Here is a 25,957-nt window from a genome sequence, read left to right as displayed (position 1 = left end):
TATGAGACTACCCACGCACTGCGTTCGCGTGTAGGCACGCTTAGATTTAATTGTCCGTCGTTGCTTCCAATTTTGGCTTGCCAACATCAAACTTCTGTTTTTAACCACGGGAAGGAGCATATGGCCAGAGAGATGAATGCAGATGTCGTTGGAAAGCGACACTGCCGCCATAGTTGATAGGTAGACGTGACAAATCGCAAGCGTCAGGTCGGTGATTCTTTCTCAGATTTCGCCGTGGTCCATCATCGTCCCTTCCTATGTTCATGGAGCATGCTTGTTTTGCACACAGAACCTTTATGGTGTGTTTTTTGGTCGCTCTTTCGTTTGTGGGTCCCGTTTCTCAAAAGTGGGTCTTCTGGGCACCCGACGAGAATCTGAGAGGAAGGTGAGAGCAAAGTGAAATAAATTTGAGAAAGAAGCACAATTTAAGTCAGAGATCAGCCCAGTAAAGTCAACATGGAGAGACGGAAGACACAGAGCACGATGTATTGCACACAACCTGTCTACATGTATCCCACGCGCATCCCACCGTCCCAACAATTATGCTTGTAAAGGAAGAGACACATGTTTTGGACAAAGCTCTATTGTCACGATGTAGTCCATTTTCGGGTTGGAGACTTCCACGTCATTTCCGGAACGACAGCCTGCTTTCATCGGAATGTCGGAATCAACTACGCTTTTGTGCTTTTCCTGGTGAAAATCTCGGCGAGGGGCTATCTGCGTCTGGCGTCAAGCGAGCCTGGGAAGTCCCGACCGCATTGCCACCAGAGGAGAAGCGACTCCACCAAGGTCGGGACTTTGGCGCGTGTGGCCCAGAAGAGACTCTGTCACTGGCCTGGCCTCTCTGTGGGGTAACGTTAATACGGGAAGCTGATCAGGCGGGGATAAACAGATGTTCAACGATAAACCAAAGTGTGTCCCAGATCCCAGTGATACCAAACTTGCTGGACCGGCAAGAACGCGAGTAAGGGGACACAGTGTATGAAAAACAAGAGTTTAACTACGGGGATCTCAGGATGTCACCGCAATACGCATCGGTAAGGACAGGCGTAAGAAGAGGGAGAGTATGAACAGCATCGCACTCATGAGATAAACGCTCTCGTGAGAATGTATGATGAAAATTGGCATTTTCGTCTAATAATGATAGACCGCTACAAATGACGTAGTGGCGAACATAAAATCTGCAGATGAACTAGGGTGATAGACCAAAAAAATACAAAAGCCCGCCTTAGATTCGAAAAAGACGTGACAGGCCACGAGAGCGCACGAAAAGAAAAGTGGCTCAACAGAATAGAGCGATAAAGGCTCCGTCCGACTCCTCTATGCCATTCGCACACGTATTCCAAAAAAAGCAGCGCAGCCAGAACCAGACAACGCACAGCAATTAAAAAAAATGTAGGTAAATAACGAGGACAGAGGCCACGGCCAATGCACCCGTCGTGTTTCGGTTTTCGTTTATTTTCCAAGCCTCATTATCGCTCACGCTCATAGAAATGAATATTTGCTGGTACAACTTCGCTTGTTCATATCGTTGGCGACGTTTGTTGTAACTGGTTTATGACCAGACATCCTCCTGTAGTAGTTGTTAGCGAATGCAATGGTCGAAAGTGTGAAAGGGCCGCAGCGACTGCGAAGCTTACCTGGTATTGGTTGGACGCCCGCATGTTCTTGATAATCTCCTCGCCCTTTGCATCCGAGATGCCGCGCTGGCTGGCCAGGATCTGGGCCAGGACGGAGTTCACCTCGCGGGCCATGTTGGCAGCGTCACCGCACACGTAAATGTACGCCTTCTGCTCCAGAAGCTTGTTGACCTCCTCGGCACGCTCCTTGAGGCGGTGCTGCACGTAGACCTTCTTGGACGTTTCTCGTGAAAAGGCAGTGACGAGCTCAAACTGGTCGCCGAGCACCTTCTTGTACTCCTCCCACTCGTTCTTGTACAAGAAGTCCTCGTTCTGTTTCCGGCAGCCAAAGAAGAGCACGGTTTTGCCGATGGTCTCGCCATCCGCAGCCAGCTTAGCCCGCTCCTGGACGAAGGCACGGAAGGGAGCTACACCGGTACCGGGGCCGATGAGGATGACGGGTTTGGATGGATCGGAAGGCAGCTTGAAGTTGGAGTGGCGGACATGAACAGGGACGTGGATGCCATCATACTTGTTGCGGGGACCCGTGATCTCGTAGGTCAGGCCGTAGGACTCCGGATTGGGATCGCCATTCTGCTTCTGCTTCAGGGCAAACAGATAGTTGGTGGCAACACCACGGAACGCATCCTCACGACCAGGAATGATTTGCGATTCAACAACGGCCGTGATGGAAATCTTCTTGGGTTGCACGAGCGATGAGGACGAGATCGAGTAGTAGCGCGGTTGCAGCTTGTTGATGCCCTCGACAAAGGCCGAGAAGGGGATGTTGGTCCACTTCTGGCCCTTCCCAACAGTCTCCAGGGCACCAGCAATGTTGAGGTGGTGCGCGTTGATCTTCTCAGCAAAGTAATCTTTGTCACCACCAAGCTTGGTCATCTCGGCTTTGGACGCCTCGTCCGGCGCAAAGGCGGCGAGCGTGGCCAAGAACTGACGCGAGACAGGGGCGCAGATCTCCATGTGGTAGCGGACAATAGCATCGTATGTCGTGGGAGCAGGGAAGGGGACCTTGGCCGTCGGGTCCAGAGCCTTGACATTGACAACGCTGTGGCGCTTGTCACTGAGGCCAAGGACAGAGAGGAAACGGTCGACCTCGACACCGGCGTTGGTGGGCCAAACAGCCAGGTGGTCACCGGTCTGGTAGGACAGGTTGGAGCCGCTAATGTCCACCTCAATGTGCAAGCAGTTGCGGTCCTTGACGGTGAAGAGCTCGTGGGATTCGTCAATGGGGGCAATGTACGGGTTGTGGGCGTTGAAGGGGCCTTTGGCAGTGCCCTCGAGGTGCATCTTGTTGGGCTCGCCTAGATACACCTCCGTGGAGTCAGCGGTAAGAGTTTCCGAGGTGGTAATGCTGAAGATGGGCTCGTAAACAGCCTCGCGCTCCTCGAGGCCCATCTTCTCAGCGAGAGCAGCCCACATGGGATCCTTCCAGGCCAGGAAGTCCTCCTCCATGGTGCCGGCACCGTCGTCGCCCTCGCCAGCCTCGCCGACGCGGGTTGCGCCGTGGCGCTGGAGAGCCTTGTCAACGGCGCGGATCATCAGGTTGTAGTGCTCGTAGGTGTTGTTGCCAAGACCGAAGCCGACGTAGGTCAGGTTGGCCAGGGGCACATCGGCGCCTTGTGTGAAAGCGGCGTCCTCGGCCGTGACGAACTCGAAGAACTCAACAGCGTTGTCAGTCGGCTCGCCCTCACCGTAGGTGGCTAGGACGAACATGACGACCTTATCGCTGGGGACACTGTCGAGGCTATCAAAGTCAAAGTCCTCAAGGTCGGCGACCATGGTCTCGAGGCCAAAACGGCTCTTGCCCTCCTTCGCCAGACGCGAGGCGTAGTCCTCGGCGGTGCCAGTCTGCGAGCCATAGAAGATGATGCAGTTCTTGTTGGACTCCTCGAGAGCTTCGGCGATGTTGCGCGTCTTGCCGGCCTTGGCGGAGTTGATGTTGTTGAACGATCCGCCGTAGGGGTCTTTGACGATACCCCAAAGCTTGCCCTTGGTGAAGTAGGCCAAAGTACCGAGGAGAATCAGGGAGAGGACGACAATGTCCAAAGTGTCGAGGTCCGCCATGATTGCGGTTCGGGGACAGGTGGCGGCCACGAGCAAAACTGTGAACGGATTGTCGCGGAAGGGTGCAGAAGTTCCAGGTTCAAGAGAGAAGCGGAAAGGAATGGCGGAAAGGCGCGAAATATATGGCCCCTGTTTCCGTTTTTTCTGCCGATACTTTTAGTGCCCTTGCTGTATTGACTGATGGGGCTCTCAATGCTTCTGCCACTTAAGACTGATTCGTATTCGTAAAGGGCGCGACCCCTGTAAGACGGTGCTACACCGCCTGCCCAAAAGAGTGAGATAACGTCCGAGACGTTGCTACAAGACAACAGTTTGAGAAACGGGGAAGGAAAGAAGCACCACGCTTGCCTTAGATACGATGATCAGCTGTGTCTCTTGCCCAAAGCCTGGACAAACATGGGGACAGAGGAGAGGGGAGAAGGGCAAGTGCGACCGAGCGTGGGAAGCCAGCGGGTGGGGTTGAGCGCAAAGCAGCCACGTCGACAAAATGAGAACGAGACAAAAGGTAAAAGGTACGAGAAAGGAAGGAAAGGCTAGAGGAGAAATTGAAGCTCGATGATGTGCAGAGAAGAAAAAGGGGACAGAGGGAATGTTGACAAGCACAGGAACCAAAGAATTTCAACTGGAAAAAGGAAGGGGTGGATTTTCGCCAATGTGCAGCAAAACGGAGGAACAAGCACGGTGAGGCAGGCCAGAGGATACCACAGAAGCTTGGGAAGGTGGTAGAACCAGGCCTGGAAGGAGACAGCGAGAATGACCCTGATAAGTGGAGAGTGGAGGTGCCAATAGTTAGGGGAATCACAAGCTGATGAGCTGTTCTCGTCGGTTTTCGGGAGTGTGGGCTTATTCCTTCTCGCCGTGGAACTGACCACTACAGACCATGGCGCTGGTGGTTCCGCTGCCGGACTAATTTCGGGGACGGAAGGTGCGTCGGGAGATAGCAGGCTCTTGAAAGCAGAAACTGTGGAAGAAGCTACACGAACGGAGTATCTTAACAGCGTGAACTACTGCAAACTTGCAGGAACTTCGCCTTCAGCGCGCTAAAAGCAATGCTCGGCGGCCTTGTCCACATAAAGGCTGCCTTGCAGATAAAATACATTCCGACGACGACGGCAGGTGCAAGCCAAAGTCATGGCGCTCGGAACGTCTTGTAGCTGGAACCGCTTCCATCGGAAGGCCAAGGAAGCATAGAGAACAGTACCAAGATAACCGCCTTGGATCAAATGATGCCGTCGTCCATCGGGCCCATCTTCGAACAGGCGCCCAAACAACTTCCGCATACACCCCCAATTTTATGCCAGGACTGAATTACCTTCGACACGCCAGCTGCCCTAACAGGACTTTAATCTCCTAGAACGTAAGTGCACTGTTGCCGTAGATAAAGCCACGAAATACTTACTCGAAAAAGCTGGACCTGTAAGTAATCAGACGAGAGAGAGAAAAAAAGAAATAAATACATCGTATCCTCCCAGTTGGCGCTATTGCGGCAGGCGGCAAGCAAAATCCACAGGCACCCATGACATTCCTCGCTCGCGACAAGAGTAGCGCTAAACTGACAACCGGCGGGGAATAGGCTCGAAAATGGGTGTGCTGAGCACTTTGGCCATCGCCTAGCATGAAGAAATGCCAGGATCGGCAGAACTCGCCCGAGGCTGTGGGGACTTGCCTGCCACAGTTGGACGAGTCTCCGCACTATGGCAGTGTCGTATGTGGCAACGTTATAAACACCCACTGCTGCCGTTGTCTCTAGCCGACCCTGTCGCCTCAACTGCTTGTTTGCTAATGGCACTGTTGGTGGTAGCCAGCACACGATCCGGAATCGCTTCGTCCCCGTCTTCTTGGACAGGACTCCGAACACTCACTAATCGACAATCCTGTTCGTGGGTTCAGCCAGGGCGAGTATTTTACGAAATTACGCTGTGTTGATCTGGGGATGCAAAATTCCTTCGTCACATAGGGTATTTTATTTCTCCGTACAAATCACGAAGCAAATCCAAGACGGATCTAAAGGGAGATAATTTATGCCATCGCCAACTAATTACCACGGGTTTTTTGCAACAGGAAAACATGCAATTGTAGCCCGCTAACCCCTCATTCTGTGGGCGTTTCCGCCCGAGGCCTTGGTCGCGTGTGTTCTTGGCTGGCCGTTTGGCGTCGTTTGTTTCTCAGAACGGAGCATCTGACAAGCAGCACATCAAAGACCGCTTGGCAACATACCGTCTTGTCAAGAGTCTCCAATGGGCTACATCCAGCATTCAGAAGCTGTTGATATTTTTGCTTCATTAGGCCAGTCCTGCTACTCCCATGACTTGCTTTTTATGTTTTACCATGTAATTATCGTAGAGCATGTAAAGACATCTTCCCCCGGAAAATCCAGCCCAGTTTTTCTGGACTTCTCACAAGGCACACTTCCTAGGTATCCACGGCTTGCATAGAGTGCAGACCAGAGATAGCTATGTACTCAATCCAGGCTGGTTTATAGATGTGTAGCGGCTTTAGGTCGCATTAAAACGGGATACACGGCTTCATTCGTTACGGACGTGTCGATGCACAGGAACGCCGAGGAGACTCATATTTCACACCGTTTGCACTTATCCCCTCCCTGCGACGTAACGTACCAAAATGCGGTTGGTGGCCTGTACGACATACTCCGGCGGAATAAACTGTCTTCACATACTGGATTGCACGACATACTCCGGTGGAGTAAAATTGTTGGAACGGAACGCTTAACAATGAACTTCAACCTCCGTCCGGTCTTTCCGTTGCATCTTGAGGAAATCATATTGATCAACAGGCAGCAGCAGCCTCCCTGCCCATCATGGAACATCTGCCACAAAATTCCAAGAGAAAAGCACATGCCAACCTTGGGGTCGTGCAAGACGTTTTGCATCTGCTCCTGTGCTTGTGTATCATGCGTGAACGAGTATTCGTGGGCGGTCATGACTTGGCCTCCCCTGCCCTGCTGGAATGTCACACGCCAAATCGCTCGTCGATTGTACGTATGCTCCTGTAAGCCAAGTTTCGCGCTCAATGGCATCTTGTATGCTGGCGGAGCAAAATCATTAACTTTCCTCAGCTATCCACTAAGAGGAACCTGAAGTCGTGCCACGGGCCCGACTTCTGTTTGCCGCCGCGAATACAAGTCGATGCTGGCCACAGCCAAGCTTTCGGGCTTTAAATACCGGATGGAGGCTTGTCATTTTGCGGACGCAATTCGGCCATAGAGGAAACCTCATGTTCTTCAGATCCTCATCGACCTATCGCAGTTAACTTCCCCACCCCCATAATCTTTCTGTCAACCCCCTCCACCCTTAACCAACAGACAAGACGATTATGAACTGGTTTTTACTGGTTTTCTCCCAGCGCCTCGTCCAGTATCCTTGGCGGACTTTACCGACACAAAGGCGTGGTAGCTGGCGAAATTCCATAATGGGCTCAAGGCTGAGTGCCTACTAGTCAAAGGCGGCAAAAGTCCCCGTGCCAGCTTCGGATGTCCGTCCGCCTGCACCAGGTGGTATAAATAAACCATCCTTTCCCCCAACCCAATCCGATTTGCGCTCGACAGATTAAATGGTGAATAATCGGATCAAGATGGGTGAACAGCTCCAAGCGGTCACGTTTTCATCGACGAGACCTTTCACTGACTCTGCTCGCGATGTCACCGCCTCGGAGCGGTCACCCAAGGCCAACCGAAATGCGACGACATCAGATGAACCTAGAAGGGCGGCAAGGCGGCTACCAAATAACTCCATTAGAGTTTAGAGTCTGGGTGTTGGAGTTGTTGCTTTTCCTGTCGCTTGTTGTCAATGATTAATTGGCCATTGTGGCCTTGCGAGAAACGTCTCTTGTTGATTGCCCATCGTAAACGACGTTATCATTGGGCAGAAGCACTTGTATGAGTGGGGCAACTATGGTTGGCTAAACTGTGCAGCCATGTTGAAGTGCGATCGTGGGCCCTGACCGCTGGGCCGCTGTTTCCTCCGGGCGGCTGCTTGGGAATCTTGCTGTGGCATTTGTGGTGGAAAGCTTGCGCGTTGAGGGTGTGCACAGCACGGCTCTTGCCTTCTTTTTGCCCCTATTTGTTCCCGCAAATAGCCAGTTTTGGCAAGGGACTAGCAGATTCTGCCCCGCCTCCTTGACGTTCATTGGCTGTCTAAGACAGTATGCCACATGTGCCTGCATAAGGGATTTCAAACATTGGAGTTTACAGGTTCCAACGTGCTGGCAACGCGTGCAACGTCGGTAGGAAACGCAGAAAGAGCGAACAAGTCGACCGTCGCTTTTTTTCTTCGCAAGACGCAGGTGCAAAAGAAGAGAAGGAGCGGATAGTATTCTCTCCAAAGGCACCGCAACACATCATCGTTTCCCGTCGTTATCGGCTCTTTCTGGCTTACCCCTTTTGACACCGAAACGCACATCATAACCACGCCTGGGTGGCCATGCTCCATCGCAAGATTGGCCACCGCCGCTGTAATACACCTCTCCCTGAATGAGCCCTTGCTTGCGATCCACCGAGATTGTCCAGCTACACAAGCCCAACAACGCCGAGGTTGACCATATTGCCATTCTTTCTTCTATCGTCCTCGTCCATCTTCTCGACGCTCGACACCTTCATCCTACCTCTCACCCCATCTTGTTTGCGCGTGTTCACTCGGCGCCCCGACGACTCCGACACCTCCATCCCTACGGCCAACCTCGTGGCATCCGCCAGTGCGGCCAATTCGAATTCGACGATATTATCGGTGTACACGAAGGCTAGCGAATCAGAGCAACGCAGCTACGGCGAACACCGGGGCATGCGTGCTGCTGGAACATGGGAATTGAGAGCCTGTGCCGGTTGAAACATGGGTGAGTCCAGACTTTGCGCGTCCGGCCATTGCATAAAAACACATCCACGGACATATCCATATATCCCGCTGCCGTGGGCCTCGAGCTGTTGTGCGACCAGCATTGAATAAAAGGAAGACCCTGAGGAGGTCGTTCCGGGCAGCAAGCTGGAAACTGGATGACGAGCTTGATGTGCCATTTGTGCCCATTGTCGGTCTGCATGCTGCGTATCGCTTTGTGCATACTGCGTGGCGCATACTCGCGGCTGCCATCATCTATTTGTATGCAGCAGTCTGTCGACGATAGGACTGCGCGCAGACCCTTCATCTAGGCACGCCGTACAAGGTCAAACCGCAGCCTTCGGCATGCCTTCCGCGATAGCACAGCGCGCGCATTCTGCACGGCAACAGCATAAGGCAACGGGTGGTGCCAAGAGCCCCTTCCTTCACACCCTGACCCTCAATACCTCCCTTTCTGTTTTCTTCTATTCTTCCCCTGGGCGAACGAACGCGCCCAGATACAGGCGGCCGCCTGCATCTGCTTCTTGCCTCATTTCTCGGCTGCCCGCGCTGACCACGAGTTTCTAATTTTATCTTGTCCACAGCTCCGTCCCAGACGTTGCCAGAGCATGCGCCCGACCCGCTCAAGTTTTCCGCGACACCTGTGTCTCGCCTCGTTGAAGAAGACGAAGAAGACGACTGGAACAGAACCCTGCGGCCCGGCCCCGTGGAAGTCCCCACAACCGCACCCCGGCTTACACACTCCCGAGTCACCCATTCCCGTGAATCCAGCGCCGAAAAGCTTTCGCAGCAACAACAAACTGTAACATCCCCATCCTCCGCGTCCTCTACCGGCTTCCAACTACACACGTCGTCCTCTCGCGTCGCCCTAAACGGCATCATTGAACGGGCTGTTGACCCCAAGGCTGCTGCATATGGTCACCATCGCCAGACATCCATCGTGCATGGTATCCAGCACTCGCGGAACGGAAGCTTGGCAAGCTCGTCGTCCAGTCCTTTGAGCCCGCAGATGATCGCTGCTGCCGGTGCCTCGTTCAATTCCAGCCCGTCCGACCCTCAAAACTCCTTTTCTCGCCTCGAGGGCGCCTCTGCCCTACCATCTGCTCCGCCCTCTGGCACACTCGCCCCCACACCGAATACAAACCAAAGCTCACGCCCTCCTACCGCGATGTCTGGTTCCACAGCCGTGTCAGGGCTGGCACCCACGCCCGCGCCAAACGCTATCGCTGGATCGGCTGTCCCGGAGCGGACGTCGTCTGTCGTAGACGCTGGCAACTCTGCATATCCGCCACCACGGAAACTGGAGCGCATGTACAGTGGGAAGTATCGCAACGACCATGGCCACCACCAATCTCACTCTAGGCACCATAAAGAAGAGCAGAAAACTGTTGGCGAATATGCACTCCATGTTCTCTTTACTTCATTCATCTCCATTGCTGAGGAGAAGCTCAACGAGTGCGTTGCTGGACCACTAGACTCAGAGCCTTCCATTGAGAGCATCTGCGGCCCAGGTGCGGACGCCGCTTTCGACCAGCACCTTGAAGCTCTGGGTCACATTGCAAGGCAGAAGCCCAAGCCGCTTATCGACATCATGATGCTCTGGCGGAAAAGCAAAAGCGATGCCGCAAACGAGGCGCGCAGTCAACTGCAGCAGGCTCGCGCCCAGATTGGTCCTGTGCCTCTACAACGGCGAAACACCGAACCGTTCCAGACACTATCGTCGCCCGGCGTCGCCGAGAACAGTTTGGCCAGCCCGACAGCCCTCTCTGCAAAGCAGGAGTTTGTCGCACAAGCAGAACGCAAGTCGACAGTGTCCATCTACGTCTTGTGCCGCGTACTGCTCGAAGTGATTACCCAGAGCAATCTGGCTTCTATCACACCGGAAATGGAAGACAAACTCGAAGCCATCATCTTTGGCCAGCTGAAGATGGCCGACGCCGAGCAGCTCATGGTATCCCCGCTCCGCATGGCCAACTGGAGCCTCTTCGCCCAGTTGCTCGGTGCCATGAGCGAGATCAGTTTTGCGACCGTGACTGACCGGTTCATCAACGATCTAGAGCGCTCTCAACAAGAAATCAACTTCCGTAGTCCCGTGCTCGTCAACCGCAGCGACAGTGAGGAGAAGATGGAGTTGGTCCTTGGCGGCATGAAGCACCTGCGCTTAAAACTTGCGCCAGCCAGCGCATGGGACCAGTCGTGCGACTTTATGGTTGCACTCGGCAAGCTCTACAGTCGCTGTCATGGCCAAAAGGTCAAGGCTGCCTTTTGCCAGATCTTTGACTTGCTTCTTCTGCCAGTGGCCGCCAATGCAAGCAACAGCGACTTCGGCCGGCCCAAATGGGGCGACGTCTTGAGTACCATCAGTCCTCGTCTGGCCCAGATGTTCGTCAAGCCCCGTCATTGGGCTTGTGCGTTCCCACTGACTGCCACGATGCTTTGCACATCGCCACCAGACAGCTTCGGCAATCAGTGGCTCCAGCTTGTGTATCCTTTACAGACAAGACTAAAAGACCGTGCTTCGAAACCTCTTTCGCTCCAAGTTTTGTCCCGTATTGTGTGGACCTATCTCTACCGCACCACCGATTCTGTATCGGGTACCATTCGGAAGCTTGAGGAGGTTCTGAAGCTGATTATTCCAAGCACAAGACGGTCAATAGTGGCGGCAGACACGGCCGTGGTTGACCCCTTAATTCAAATCATCCGATTCATTGGCTTCAAGCACCCCGAGTTCTGCTTCAAGACGATCATATTCCCCCTCATCAATGCCGAGTTGTTCACTGCCAACCGCGATCTCAAGGTTGAAAACCTAGAACCTGATCGGATTGTTGTTGGTATCCGTGCCTTCTTGGCTGTCATCTCTGATCTGGAGCGTGGCGCGGTCGGACGCCCTCCGTTTCCCCAGAGCTACTCGACGTCTCCCTCCGACCGTATGCCGACATCACCTACACTCGGCTCGCCTGTTTCGGCTGGTTTTATTGGCGGGATGGCCAATGCCAGTGCCCGCTTACGAGCCACTTCTGTGTCTACAACCGCCAGCGCGAACAGCCTCGACGATCAGCTCTCGAGGCCTGTTGCGACGAATGTGCTGACGGACACCGTCCGTGACTACTATGCACGCTTCTGTGAGATTCTTGGAAAGATTACAATCATATGCGATAATACGTTTGGGGGGCAGGCTGCGCTGGACGAGAAATTCAGCAGTCCGGGTCCAAAAACGCCCATCGCCGAGACCTTCAACTTTGCTAGACGTGATGAGCACCCTAACCCGGTCGATCAGAAGCAACCTTTCTATGAGCTTCTCCATGTAGCCGTCCAGGCTCTGCCTCGGTGTCTGTCACCCGACATTCCCTTCAACTCCTTGATCAACCTCTTGTGCACGGGCACAGCGCATATTCAGCCGAATATTGCCGAGTCCTCTGCCCAGTCGCTCAAAGCCATTGCGCGCCAGTCGCATGCTCAGCCGGTCACCACGGGATTCTCGCGCTTTATTTTCAATTTTGATGATCGGTATTCCACCATGTCCGATGGCGGCATGTTGGGGGCTGACCACATTGAGAATACTCTTCGCCTGTACGTCGAGCTTCTCCAGATCTGGATTGAAGAGATTCAGCGCAAGACCAAGGACATGACGTCGGCCGACTCAGGAGAACCCGGAAACCCCATGGCAGACAAGCGCGGCATGAAACTAGATCTCTCCAGCATCTGGGCCGAGGTCGACCAGATCGAGGCCCACGGGTTGTTCTTCCTGTGCTCGCAGTCGCGCAGGGTTCGCAACTTTGCCATCACTGTGCTCCGGCTCATCTCCAAGTTCGACGCGGCTCTTGGTAAGCCGCAGTCAGATGACAAGGACAACTTGCGCGTCATTGACATACTTGAGAACGAATCGTCCCAGATCATGAACTTCAATGACGAGTACTTGACTGTGGCTGAGCGCAGTCGCTTGCAGCGTGGCCTGAAGAACAGCGGTAGCCAGGGCGCCGTGATTGAGCTGTGTGCCAGCGACTTGTCCTACGATGCCACTCTGTGGTTCAAGGTCTTCCCGAACCTAATCCGTGTGATTAATGAGCGATGCCTTTTCGCTGTCACAATCGGCCGTGACTTGATCTGCAATCGTATCCTGCAAATGTACAAAGCGGTCACGGTAATGTCGGAGCCAGTTCGGGGTCCTTACCAAGGAACCGACCAGGGTGTTCCTCGATTCAACAATATTAATCAGACGCCAACAACTCAGCCGGAACTCCTTATCGAACAGTGGACGCTGTATCTCATTTTCGCTTTCTCGACACTCCCTGACTCCGGTGGTGACCCGCCCCCAAACGGATCGCGAGCCAACCAGCACGGGCGGAAGGGTTCAAAGTCGTCCCCTCCCAACCCCGATAAGATCGTGTCGGCGAGGAACCTTTTCAAGTATCTCAACCCCTTACTGTCGGCGACTTCAACGTCCGTTCGAGAATCCATAGTCACCGGTATGGGAGCAATTAATCTCAGCATCTACCGTGCGCTCCTGGAGGAGCTTGAAGGCCATTTGTACCGGCTCTTTGACGAAGCGAAGGGTCGTTCCCACCAACGTACCAACAGCAGCCCCCGCCGTAACAAGAAACTTGACACTCTGCGGACCGAAGCGGCGCATGTCTACCGGCTGACGAGCCATTTTTTGAAACTTCCGGAGGTGTACAACGACGATTGGATTCTTAATCAACTTGTGAGCCAGGCCCGGGATATCAAACTCTTCTTGATGGACGGTGAGGTGCAGCATGATATGCAGTTCCAGAAGCTACGACGCCATTATTGTGGCCTCATGGAGGAGTTGTATTTAGGGATCAACCGGTCTCGGGACCCATCTCGCTGGATTACCTTTGAGGCCCGTAAGTCCTCATTCTCGCTCATGGAGGACTGGTGCGGTTTCACGCCGAGCCAAGCCCAGCTCTATCAGCGCGACGAAAGCGGCAGAGTCTCTGTGATTGACCAGCATGTTCAACATCGACCACCGGATAGTACCCTGACCGCTGCAATGGAGATCGAGAAGCGGCATCTGCGGACGGCCGCCTTGAGTGCTATGGCTGCGCTCTGTGCGGGGCCCATCAATGTTACCACGGAAAGTGGTGCCTCGCTGCAGTTCGACATGCGGCGCATGTTTGCCTGGATTGAAGATATTTTCCAGTCAGGCAACGATCGCATGCGTCTCATCGGACGACAGGCGTTGACGAACCTTATTGTTCACAACAAGGAGCACTCGTTCTTGCTGGAACACAGCATTGGACGGTGTTACCTTACCGAGTCGGCCAACGTGCTCGAGTGTTACTTTGAAGTCGTCATCCAAGTTCTTCTCGAGCACCCTGACTACCCGTGTCCATTCTGGCGGCTGCTTGGTCTGTGTCTGTTTACGCTTGGCAACGAACAGAGCGAGATCCGTTCAAAGTCGGTTTCGATGCTTCGTTCGCTCGAGGAACGCCAGAGTGTTGGCCGTGGCTCAAAGATTCAAGATTTCGACATTAGCGTCTCGGACAAAACCAAAGCTGTCTACAAGCTGGCACAGTACAAAATCTCGGAGCGCCTGTCAAAGCAACACACCGAAGTTGCTTTCCATATCTTCTCTGAGTTCACATACTACTTCAAGGATGTGCAGCAGGCTGCACAACGGAATGTCATTGCTGTCATTCTACCGTGGATCCAGTCCATCGAACTTAAGGTCGACCCCAACGGCGGCCCGACGGCCGAGTCCTATGTTCTTCTTGCCAACCTGCTGGAGATCACTATCAAATCGAGCGGCGCCTTGCACAATGAAGTGCAGGCTCTTTGGCAAGCACTCGCCACCGGACCCCATCCTGGCAATGTGCGCCTGATTTTGGATTTTATAATGGCGTTGTGCCTCGAAAGACGAGAGCAGAACTTTGTGGAATACGCCAAACAGATCGTTGTGTTCTTGGCCAGCACGAGCAGCTCCCCAGGGCAGAAGGTTATCGACTTCCTGCTTTTGCAGATTTCCCCCAAGGCAATGGTACCCAACGAAAAGCGAGAGACGATGCCTACACCAGCGGACGCGAACAGCTTGTTCCCCTATTGTGCCGACCTCAATGACGCGCTTCCTGTTGGAACAAAGCAGGCCGGTTTCTCACTGGGCCAGCTGTCCTTGATCCTGCTCGTGGACCTGATGGTATCGCCTGTCAACTTAGCCGCCGAAAACGTCCCTGTCTTGCTGCAAGTAGTCACTGTCCTTTGGGACCACTACACGCCTCTGGTGCAGGAGCAGGCACGCGAAATGCTGGTGCATCTCATTCATGAACTTGTTATCTCCAACATTGATGACAAGACGGTCGAGGAAGCGAAGGCTATCGAAGGCTTTGTAGAGCTGATCCGCCGCCATGACAAAACGGTAGTCTGGGCTTACGAAGACAGCAATGGCAAGGAAGACGATCAGGACAGCAAAGTACCCCCGAGCATGGAACACTTGACCTCCGAAGTTGTCAAAACGTTTGAGATTGCCTATCCCGGCATCAAGGAGCAATGGGGCCGTCTTTCGTTAACGTGGGCCACATCCTGTCCGGTCCGCCATCTCGCGTGCCGATCGTTCCAAATATTCCGCTGCATTTTGACGTCCCTTGACCAGTACATGCTTGCCGACATGCTCGCCCGGCTGTCCAACACAATCGCAGACGAAGATGGCGAGATTCGGACGTTTTCGATGGAGATTTTGACGACGCTCAAGACACTCATCTCGAAGCTCGATCCCGAAAAGCTCCTGACGTTCCCGCAGCTCTTCTGGACCACATGTGCATGCCTCGAGTCTATCAACGAACGCGAGTTCCTCGAAGCCGTTGACATGCTGAACCTGTTCTTGGACAAGTTGGACTTCCAATCCGCCAGCGTAAGGCGCCTCTTCCTGGATGGCCAGCCGACTAAATGGGATGGGCCGTTCGAAGGTCTTCAACCACTGCTGTATAAAGGCTTACGCTCTTCGCTTTGTCTGGATGCCACAATCAAGACGCTCGACAAACTCGTACGGCTCCCCAGTGATGCCCTTATTGGAGACGATGACCGCCTGTTCCTGGCCCTTGTTGCGAACCTCCCTCGCTTCTTGCACGAGATGGAGCAAGGTAACACGCTTAGCGACGACATTGTCCAGACGACACAGAAGTTGCTAGGTCTGGCACTCTCCCAAGGTCACGGCGGCATCGCAATGGTGCTGGACGGCTACTTATCTTCCACATACGACAAAGATGGTGGCGACTTTGCGATGCAGATGTTTGCGGCATTCCAAGAGCACTTCTTGCCGCGCCTCGACTTCCAGATGGTCACCATGTTGATGGGCTTCCTCACGAACAGCATTTCGTGGGTGCGGCTGAAAACCATGCGAATTCTCTGTGTGTTCATCCCGCAGATCGATATGAGGCAGCCAGATATTGCTGGCCACGGCTCCGACCTTCTTTCGCCACTCTTGCGCCTGCTCCCCACTGATTTCTGCATGGAAGCCCTGCAGGTTCTTGACAACATCATGACTATGTCCGGGTCATCTATGGACAAACATCATATCCGCATGAGTATGACGCGTGCAACATCAAAGTCCATCCGCAAAGAGTACGAGCGCACACAAAGCTTGTTTGGCATTCCAGAAGAGTCTGGCTGGGCAATTCCTATACCGGCAAAGAAGACGGACTCGACACGCGCCAATATCCACGCCGTCTTCTACAGCTGTCAGAACACCGAGGGCGTCGCCGCCGAAACCCCAGCGCCTACACCAGAGGTGGAATTCCATGTTGAGGAGTTCCCTTACTTGTACTACCCCGCGGCGATGGAGCGCACCGATACTATGCTCTCCGACGATGCGGTGCGCAGCGACATGTCAGTGACCGGCGATCTCGTCACCAAGCTCGACAGTCTAGATGACTTCTTCGACGATATGGGAACCAGCCCGCCCAGCGAAAGCCGCTCATCGACCATTACGATTACAGAAGCGTTCCCGGATGGCGCTGTTGTGGCATCGGGTGCCCAGCTCTACGACGAAATTGTGCCTCTTCTCCACGAAGCATCCAACCCGACAAACAACTTGCAGAATGCATTTGCAGACCGGCCGCCCGGATCGCGCGACGGCACCAACAACTCGGCTGTGGCCAACACAATGAACCCAGGCGCCTTCAATTTCACCAGTCATGTAGCGCCACCCCCGCCGGGAAGTGCAGCCAGGCCTTCACTACATGCCCGGTCCATCACGTCTCCATCCGCACCGGCCTCAGTGTCTCCGTCCGGCATCGCGTCCGTCGCAGCTTCGTCGTCGTACCTGCGCGAGTTTGCCTCTGATGACGAAGACGCTTTCTTCTCGGACGTAGAAGATGACCGTCAAGTGGCCGGCAATAACGGCGGGTTGATGGCCGGCGGAGGAGCCAGTGGCGGTGGCTCTGCCGGCTCTGCCGGCTCCGCTGGATCCTTTAGCGGAGGGGTGGGTGGTAACGGCAACCACAGCGCTGGCGGTGTGTTCGAGACCATGATCCGCCCCCTAGCACAAAGCACCCGCTCGCGCATGAGGCGGCTGACGGGCAGTCGGTCGCGCGACGAGAAACTTTCTGACGTTATGGGTGGTATGGGTGGCTTTGCAAGCATGCCAGGCTCTGCCGGGATGACGTCGCCTGGTCCGTCTAGTGGTGGTGGAGGCAGCGGCGGGAGCGGCGTTGGTGTCAGTAACAACGGCAATGGTGTTCCCAGCGGTATAGCCTCGCCGCCGCCATTGCGGTCGGACAAGCTCCCCGTGTCACCACAGGTGCCCAAGCTACCCAGTTCGTACCTTACAAAGAGCAAACCGAGCAACGACATGTTGTGATTTTGATGGCGTGAGATGGTTTTATTTAGGAGTTCTGTTCACGGCTGTGCTTGTTTTGTTTTTGGTATTATCGACATTTTTTTCTCTCGTTTTGGTCTTCGACGCCATGGAGTTTTTCTTGCTGTTGCAACTCGGCATCTGCTGTTGGCGATTTTATCTCATTTGCTACCATTTAATTGTTTTTGTTACGCAAGTTTTTTAGCCAGCATATTTAGCTCCTTTTGTTTCTTGGTATCATTCGCAGGACCGCGCCGATCTTGACCACCACATTTACCACGGCCATGATATTTTGTTTACTTTGGCATATCACCTTATGCAGTCGATATGACGGGCGTTCTATACCTACATTCATTGCCTTTATTCATTTATTTTCAATTATGATTTTGCGTGCTCTGCAAACTAGTCAACTCAGAATCGTTCACAACTAGCCCATTTCAAATCATTATTTTATAAGTGACCGCGAAACCAAACTAAGACTTTATATTTCCGTAATCACCGGGAGTATATGTGCAGATCGCCATGTCTTATTCTTTTTCTGTTTCTTTTTTTCGTTTCGGTGTCTTTTTTAAATATATATACGTAAACGTATATTGAAAAGAAAATGAGGAGAAATTGACAAAAAGAGTAGTGAAAAAAAAGAAAGAAAAGGAGACGAAAAAAAGGACCCCCCTTAAGGCTCGATTCAAGCTTCCATTCAGGAGCTACCAGGAACTTGACTTGGTCCAACCGGCAAGCTCTCAACGATGCGCAACTCGGCCTCGAAGCTGGAACCGGGTATTGACCAGCGCCGCAACCGGCTGGCAATTTGATCGCGTAGATAACCAATGTCCATGGTCTGTGCCCTCAGCTGGCTCGAAAGGGGCCGGCTGGCGGCAATACTTGGGCAGGCGTCTGCCACCAAAAGGACCAGCAGGCAGGCCATGCTGCTTTGGCAAAAGGACCACAGGTACGGCGAACGGCGTTCCAGGAGAGGCAGCACATAAACCAAGTAGGCGGCACAGGAGTCGACACAGATGGCACATTTTTCGAGAATGGCCGTTGGCAGAGGTGGGATTGGAGCCAACACGGATGGCAAAGGAGGCGGCGTGCTGTTGCTTGCCTCATTGGCGACGCTACGGCCGCCTGCATCCGCACCTTCTCTGTTGCCGCCGCTGAGGCGTTCACTGGCCAGTATTTGTTGCTGCTGCTGCCACGCCGCCGCTAGAACAAAGGGCCGGTGGATGATGTGTCGGGCAGCAAAGTAGTGTATGCGCAGTATCTGGCTGCGCTCGTATACTGGTTTTGACGTATGCCTCTGTCGACTGTGTGGCCATGGCGAAACACCTTCGTTCAAGTCGTCCGTAAAGGAGAGATCGCCTCCAGCGGTGCCGCTATTGCTCCTTCTACCATTGTTGTCATCATCTAGGGGAGGACGAATGTGCTCTGGCATGGCTTGGTACCAGGCTTCGAGCTGACGGTTAAGCTCGGCGCTGATGGGAAGCATTTTCACAATGTCCGTGTTTTGGGTACTGCTGGGATCGAGACCAAGGCCGAATCCAACGATCGTCCTGGAAGCTGCCATGGATGCGTTGATGTCTACCTCGTCTCGCTTCCTTTTGCTTCCAGGTGTTGTTCGTCCGCCGGCGGCACTGTCGTTGTCAGGTATGGCCAGACTTTCTTGCGCCGAGTCGTAGCCGCCCTTTGCGTACAAGGAACTGTGAATGCGATTAAGGAGCCGCCTCGCTGCGATTTCGGCCACGAAGCAGATCATATCGTTGCCATCATTTGGGTCGTGGCTGCTGGGTAGAGGCATATTTTCTGCCAGAGGTTCGATGCCACTTCTTGGAACATCCAACTCGGCCGAACGGTCACTTATCAATGTGTGTCAGCCAAAGAGAAGAGACAAAAAGCAGAGTCATACAAAATATAAACAACGTACCACTCCCAAATAAAGCATACTCAAAACACCAGCAGTATATGCCCATCTGCCTCTGGTTCATAACCATCTCGTTTATGCCTGGTTTCGATGCGATTAGCACAGTGTACAGTACCAACAATTTTGTTCCCTTAGTTGTGACGGTGTTGTACGTACTCCTCGATCAATCGCACTAGGTGCCGACCCGCTAAATACACAAATCTGGCATTGTGCAATGGTCTCCCGGTATGGGAGAAGTACGAGGCTCCTAGAAGCAGGGCATGACAAGTATCAAGCGACGCAGGGCCGAACTCCCACAGTGCGTGGCGCAGGATGATTTTCAGTGCTGGTTGGAATAAGGACAGAGCAAATCCGTCACGCTCATTCTGGCTATTCCGTTGTTTCATTTGGTCCGGACCGGGAGATGACGTGTTGGTGGAGGATTGTGATGGAAATGACGGAGCCGCCAACGATCCTAGGGCCCAAACGACAAGACAGATCGCCGTCCCGATCGAGTCATCAGGTCCGCTTTCATACACCTTGGAAGACCACTGGCGAAACTGCGTGGCGCTGAACAGGGGTGCGCTTGGATGGACATAGGTGAAGTACTTCTGTGCGAGAGAATCGAGCACAGATGGATGGCTTGCGGCAAGTACGGCCTGTGGTAAGATGACAGGCACAACACCAGGGCTGAAGACGAGGTCGAGCTGGGGCGGCAGAGGCTGGTTTGATTCCACGTCAAAGAAATATGTGCGAGTGTAGAAAAAGGGCCAGGTTGGACTTTCTCGAGAACCACTATCGCCACTTAGTTTGCGTATTGGCTTGTTAATTTTGCTCCGTTGTTGCTGGTATGTGAGGAAGAAGCGGACTAGAGGCAGCGAGAGAAGAGTGTTTGCCGCAGTAGAGTGCTCATAAGGAATCAAGAATTGCTGGTTCTGCTCGATATTGTGTGATGAGACATCGGATGTAGCAACAGTTGGAGATGTTCCAGCCAAGAGGGAGCGTGAAGCGTTTGTGGTGGTGGTTGTGATGGCTGTGGAGAGACCGGAGCCGGAGGAAAAAGCGGAAGTGTCAGTTGAGTAGCCAAATACGGGCATAGGCGCGGGTGTACTGCTGCCCGTACTGGCATTATGAAAGGCGATGGGTGCATGTTGGAGGAAGGTTTGTGGATTTTGTGACTGCAATTGCGGTTGCTGTTGTTGATACAGGTACTGGGGACGATTTAATACATCGATACCTCCTAGCGGACTCACGCGGATGGACGACGGAACAGGCGCTGGCATAGGTGGCGAAGTTGACGATGCGCCCGACGCCCTTGTAGCCGTGATACCGCCGTGACTGGTGGTAGCATGGGCGGCAAATTCGGGTGCCAAGTGCATAGGCAGTCGTGGAACAGGGAGACTGCCGGTAGAGGATATGTTTGCGTCTGTTACCTCAGAAGGCTCGGCTCCAGTCGCGGAGGCATCGATGGAAACATTGGAGGAAAGGCTGAGGTGAGGCCCGTCAAAATTTGAGGACGGCAGACCTCGGAGATACAAGCGCTCCAATTTCTGGCTCTGCTCCTCGAGGAGTGCTTCAATCCGTCCGAGTCGCTCAACGACTGCTTCGTTTGGTGTTGAAGGTGATTCGACGCTGGGAGTCGATGTTGTGTTAGAGCTGACAACAGGGACATCAATATGACAACAGAACATGTAGCTAAAGGACGCTTTTAGGCTTCGGGATACGACGCAAGAAAGACTATACCTGGGGATTGGACACGGGGAACACGGGGGTCGGCTTGCAGATGGCGGCTCATGGCGGAATGGTGGAGGTGGAGATGAAGGTGGTGAGATAGGATGGGGTAGAGCATGGAGAAAAGGGAAGAGGATACACCTAGGAAAAGCAAACAAACGGGAAGAAGTGGCCCAGCATGCTGGAGAGGAAGGTGCGAAGAGGAGGGCAGAGGCGAGGAAGGAGCGAGCAAACTCATCCATCCCTCTTGCCAAGTGTGTTTTTCTCTGTTCTATTTCGCTCTCTCTCTTTCTCACTCTCCTAAAAAAAAAGTCTTGGCTCACCGTTCAATTGGCAGATCCTTGTAATGGCAGTCTGCATTTGACTCTCTGCATGTTGAGCATGGCCGCTCGCCGTCGCATCTCCTCTTCCGGTGCCTGCAAAAGTCACAGGCTAAGAGTGCACCTAGAATTTTCAATATGAATTGTCAATCACTGGGGGGTTACAGAAGAGAGGAGCGAGATTACTGCAGAAGGAGTAGGGGTATTGTCGATGATGAAGAATGGAAGGACGATGCTAAGATATGGCAACGGTGACAGGGTAACAGGAGAGAGCAAACGGCCACGGGACGGGTGGTGAAAGATGAGAAAGCACAGAAGCTAAATACACACACAGTTGTGCGCTTACTTACGTTTGCGTGTATAGTTCATGGTTGATAGGGATGTAGCGACAACAACAAGAGCAAAGAAACAAGCAAAGGTTGTTTCCCGAGTATTTGTGCCCCACTGGCCGCGTCGGCCAGAATGTGTAGAGTGCAAGTCGTGCGAAGAACCGTTATATATAAGACAAGAACGAGTGTAAGGCGAAGGAAGAAGAATGGGGCAGCCCTCTTCAATATAATCACTCCGACAGTCCCCAGATATATCGTCGACTGAGGTTGGGTCACGCTTGGTGGGGCACAGAAACGCAGGGGTATATTGACAAGTGAGTGTGGGAAAGGTAAACGTATAGGATTGGATTGGTGAGGTGAGTAGAGGAGAGAAGAGATGGCTAGAAGAGTTGTAGAGTCGAGAGGGCTGTTCGCAGGTGGTCGTTCAGCGTTGTATCAGTTCCGCGATATTTAGTCCGTTCTGGTTTTTCGGTCGACGTTGTCTCGAGTAGAAACCGTCCTCAGATTTGTTTGCAAAGCTGTTTTTTTATGCCGGACATCCACCAGCGCTGTTGGAGCCCGACAAGGTGTTCTTATATCAGAATGATGTTTTGCCGAGTCCGTTCTCGACGTTGCTCAGTACCGTATCTTGTCTCTATTTTACTTTCGACCCTTACTCCGGTTTTATTTATCGTTGCCCTGACCCTCAAACCACTGAGCTCTTGTTGTGCATAGTGGTTGATGAGTTGCTTGGTCGAGGCTAGAAAAGAACGAAAAAAAAAGGAATAAAAAAGCAAAAGCCCCAAAAAGATCAAAAGAAAGTCACAATAGGGGGAAGGGAGTGATAAGATCCGGAAGGTACCCAGTTTAAGGACCAGGACAAAGGATCGGGGCAAGAACTAGAGAATGACGGAAAGTTAACTTGGTATGGTACGGTGTGCGGAGTTGTGGTCGATGTGGCGTATATCTAAGCGGTGTAGAAACCAGGATTAGGACATTCGAAAGCCGGCTTGCTTGTCTTTTCTTTTTGAGCTTGTTTCTTGTACTTGTCATATTTGTTATATAGTTGCGGCTCATCGTCGTGTAAGCAGGCAGCTGTCACTTGCTCTGCTGAGCCGTCCAGCCTTATTACAATATTTGCCTTAAATTTGCCTCCTTCGCGCACATATAACAGCAGACCAGTTGTCGACGTGGACGTTGTCGTCGCGTATATTTGTCCAAGGGGCTTCTTTCGTTTCTTTGTCTCGCTTCCTCGCTGCAATCTTTCACAGCGAGATACCAGTTTGGGACTGTCGAGTGTGGCCAAATCAAATCATGATCACAAGTAGGCAGGTCGTAAAAGAAAGAGGGGCTTAGCCGACTTGGCCAGCGCGCACTGCGGTTACATCATTGGACGTTTTTCTTTGGACTCTGTCCTCAGACATCCATAGGATACGATGTCCTTCTAGGAGACAATGAGGGAAAGAAATGGATGTGTGCCGGGGGAAGCTGGAGAAGAATAACAAAGAAAAGAATAGAAATCAAATAATAGGGGCGGACAACATCGGGCGGATATGTACACGCCCTTTGTGAAAGCCAACTTACATGAAATTGACAGGCGCGGTAACACAGTTAGATACCTGGCCCGGAGTAAGCCTAGGCGTTCTTCCGTTGAGATCTGTCAGAGTAAAACTACATACATCCCACACTTTTGTCCCGTGCGTTGAGTGGAATGGAACACGCGACAGCAATTGGTAGTCGCCAAAGCAGTCCTGCCTCTTCCGGGCTGAGGGTGGGACCTTGTGGCTGAACACTTGTACCATGGCTCTGGATCCTGCGTCGTCCAAGTGAAAGTGCGTAGTTATACGATGTACTGCCATGCGACTGAGAAAAGACCATGGGCCATGTGGCCCTTTGCGGTTAGTATTTCTGGACTGTTGTCAAACCACTCACCGCCTGCACTATTTAACGAGCCTGTTGCCAAATGTAGATTCTTCAGGTTTTGACGTGCAGCTGACTGTTTAGTTGCTGCCTCCTGAGTCGTTGTTGGATTGAGTCGACTCCGTTGCGGTTGTCGCCTCGTCAGGCCTATCACAGGGGTTAACAAGCCCCAAGCCCTCCGTTCTCTTTGTCGTTCTATGCTTTATTCGTCATTACCCGTCTCTCCATCGTAGTTATTGAAATGTTCTGTGTCAGTTTGCCTGTTCCGCGTCTTCGGGTACATTCCGTTAAGCCTGGCGCTACCGTATACGAAGTCGAGAATTTGGAAGCGTAGGGTCCGATGCCGGGTACAGCAGATCCAGAACAGCCCAGACACGGGCCGTATTGCTAGGTCTGACGTGTGTTGGTGGCATTTGATGTATCTTGCATATTCTCGTATCAGGCTTCACTCTCTGTGTTTCCAATTGTTGACATGCACTTGCCTCTGCGGCCTGTATCCTGCAAGTGCAATTTCTGGATTCTTCCTTCCCATTTGAGATATCCTGTACCGGTGCTCCGTCGCTATTGCCTCTTTTGTGTGTTACCTTCTCCTGAGTACATCGCTCTTTTCCGCTTTGTTCTGGAACATTTCCTCAAGCGTTCCTGGCCATTCTTTCTCCTGCGCCTCCGTTTTTGCCTCCTTAGTGGCTCTTGCCTGGCACTATGCCCTCGGGAAGGCGCTGTTGCCTCTCTCTCTCCAGCCGCAATTGCGAGTCCGAACAACGCGAAAAGTTGTCACAATCTGACGTAACTTGTACATTGTATATGCCCGTCCTTGTTGTGATTATATCCCGCCTGTGCCGTGCCGTCGTCTCCTTACAAAGTGGCGAAACGCCATACAATAGTTGCAGCCTCTCCTCTCGTACTTTGCTCTCCAGGCCACTCGGAAGGAACTCGGTGTTAGTGGTCTTAGCGAGAGAGGGTGGGGCCGCGGCGCATAAAGCTACCCTGGCCTGGCACGTTAGGGGCCGAAGCCTGGGAGGGGGAAATAATAATAATAATAATAATAATATAAATTAAAAAAAGGAATAAACTAATAATCAATGAGCCAACGACCAAAGAAACATATACAAATGCCATGTCAACAACGAAAGTCACCGAACCTATTGCGGCGTCAATTCCGTCACAATTTTCGTCTGGGCCTCTACGGAGCCGAAAGAAACGCCGCATTTTGCACACAAAAAAATAATGGCCCTCGTTCAGCTGAAACCGAGTGGCAAATTGCCAGTCTCATTCGCCAGCACCAACAGCATGCAGGCCACGAGTTTGCTGTGGGTTGCATTGAAGAGATGGCGTAGGTTGGAGGCTGCGTCTATTTCGCCTCCGTTGCCGCCCATTGCCATGGCACGTGCATGTCAATGGATTTTTATTGTATGTCATTGCTGAGAATTCTGCTGACGCCAGTATCGCGAACAACGTATGGTTTGACAACGAGGATGGAAAGGAGTCGGAAAACAAAAGAAATAAGTAAGTAAATAAGTAACAGACGTGACCAGCTGAACGGGAGATGCAGAGTCTACGTATGTCTGGCTCGTGTGGGTGGTAAATATTGCTTTGGGGCCACCAACATCTCGGCCTACCGGCCAAATAAACGTCGGTGTGTGCATGACCTTACACACGCGCGCGCCCGCTCCCAAAGCCGGTAATCGTCGACGAGTTTCCAAGGCCATGGACCTGCACTCGATACTTGATTGGAAGGATGTAGAGGTTAATGCACGACCGGAGACACGCACCGTACCAACAAAAGCACCTTTTCTATCTCTATATCTCCGCCCATCGGAAATCCATTTCGCCCTCGGTCCTCTGCCCGTCCGTATCTTTCGTCGGCACTCGAGTATTGCCCTATCAATGGCGAACGGCACATCCTTCTTCAGAAAAACGTTTCGGGATATCCGAGTGGCTCGGAAGCCGCAGGAACTGGACGTATGGCGACTATACGAGTATACCAAAACTCTTCACCGCACTTTCCACTTCTGGTCTGCCAATTGTCTTTATATAGTCCGTTTCTGATCCCTGATTTGATACCAACGTTTGACACTTTCGTGTCGTATTCCCTTGTGGCATCATCATCGATGAGCTAGAAGGATTGTCACACGCTGTGGCAAAACGTGCTGCCTGGAGAAACAAATACCGGTGGCGCTCCGAACGAGGGCCTCTCATTGGAAGAAACACGGGTTGGGGAGTGCTTCTTGCCGTTCCAAAAGAGCGGTGGCCATGATTTCTCGGCATCCGTTATCCTGCTCCAGCAAGTCGTATCGTTCCGTTGTTCGGTGGTTGCCATGCTGACATCCCTCGTACATGGGGCGGGTGTCGTATATTTTTATTTCTTTTCTCCACTCTCTCTTGTATAGTGGAAGAGGACAGCAAACAATAATATGTTTCCAT

The 25,957-nt window shown here is 52.7% G+C and overlaps 4 protein-coding genes across 4 annotated transcripts; 1 reads left to right on the top strand and 3 right to left on the bottom strand.

Moving 5' to 3' along the window:
• Positions 1 to 1,555: 1,555 nt before the first annotated feature.
• On the bottom strand, positions 1,556 to 3,701 carry SPBR_00309 (NADPH-ferrihemoprotein reductase; the record flags this gene model as incomplete). The annotated part of the gene is made up of 2 exons (XM_040758628.1): positions 1,556 to 1,573; positions 1,641 to 3,701. 2 exons carry the CDS (start codon positions 3,699 to 3,701, stop codon positions 1,556 to 1,558), a joined length of 2,079 nt encoding a protein of 692 aa, XP_040618134.1.
• Positions 3,702 to 9,716: 6,015 nt separating this feature from the next.
• Positions 9,717 to 17,360, top strand: SPBR_00004 (uncharacterized protein; the record flags this gene model as incomplete). The annotated part of the gene is made up of 1 exon (XM_040758325.1): positions 9,717 to 17,360. The coding sequence occupies one exon, from the start codon at positions 9,717 to 9,719 to the stop codon at positions 17,358 to 17,360; it is 7,644 nt and encodes a 2,547-aa protein (XP_040618133.1).
• A 694-nt stretch (positions 17,361 to 18,054) lies between these two features.
• On the bottom strand, positions 18,055 to 19,152 carry SPBR_00779 (uncharacterized protein; the record flags this gene model as incomplete). Its single annotated transcript, XM_040759098.1, has 1 exon — positions 18,055 to 19,152. The coding sequence occupies one exon, from the start codon at positions 19,150 to 19,152 to the stop codon at positions 18,055 to 18,057; it is 1,098 nt and encodes a 365-aa protein (XP_040618132.1).
• A 1,173-nt stretch (positions 19,153 to 20,325) lies between these two features.
• SPBR_00644 (uncharacterized protein) lies at positions 20,326 to 21,674 on the bottom strand (the record flags this gene model as incomplete). Its single annotated transcript, XM_040758963.1, has 3 exons — positions 20,326 to 20,376; positions 20,508 to 20,886; positions 21,652 to 21,674. 3 exons carry the CDS (start codon positions 21,672 to 21,674, stop codon positions 20,326 to 20,328), a joined length of 453 nt encoding a protein of 150 aa, XP_040618131.1.
• Between the last annotated feature and the right edge of the window lie 4,283 nt (positions 21,675 to 25,957).

The sequence above is a fragment of the Sporothrix brasiliensis genome (assembly GCF_000820605.1).
Source record: "Sporothrix brasiliensis 5110 chromosome Unknown Cont19, whole genome shotgun sequence".
Classification (NCBI taxonomy): domain Eukaryota; kingdom Fungi; phylum Ascomycota; class Sordariomycetes; order Ophiostomatales; family Ophiostomataceae; genus Sporothrix; species Sporothrix brasiliensis.
The sequence above is the reverse complement of the archived record's forward strand: the minus strand, read 5'-3'. Positions and strand labels throughout refer to the sequence as shown.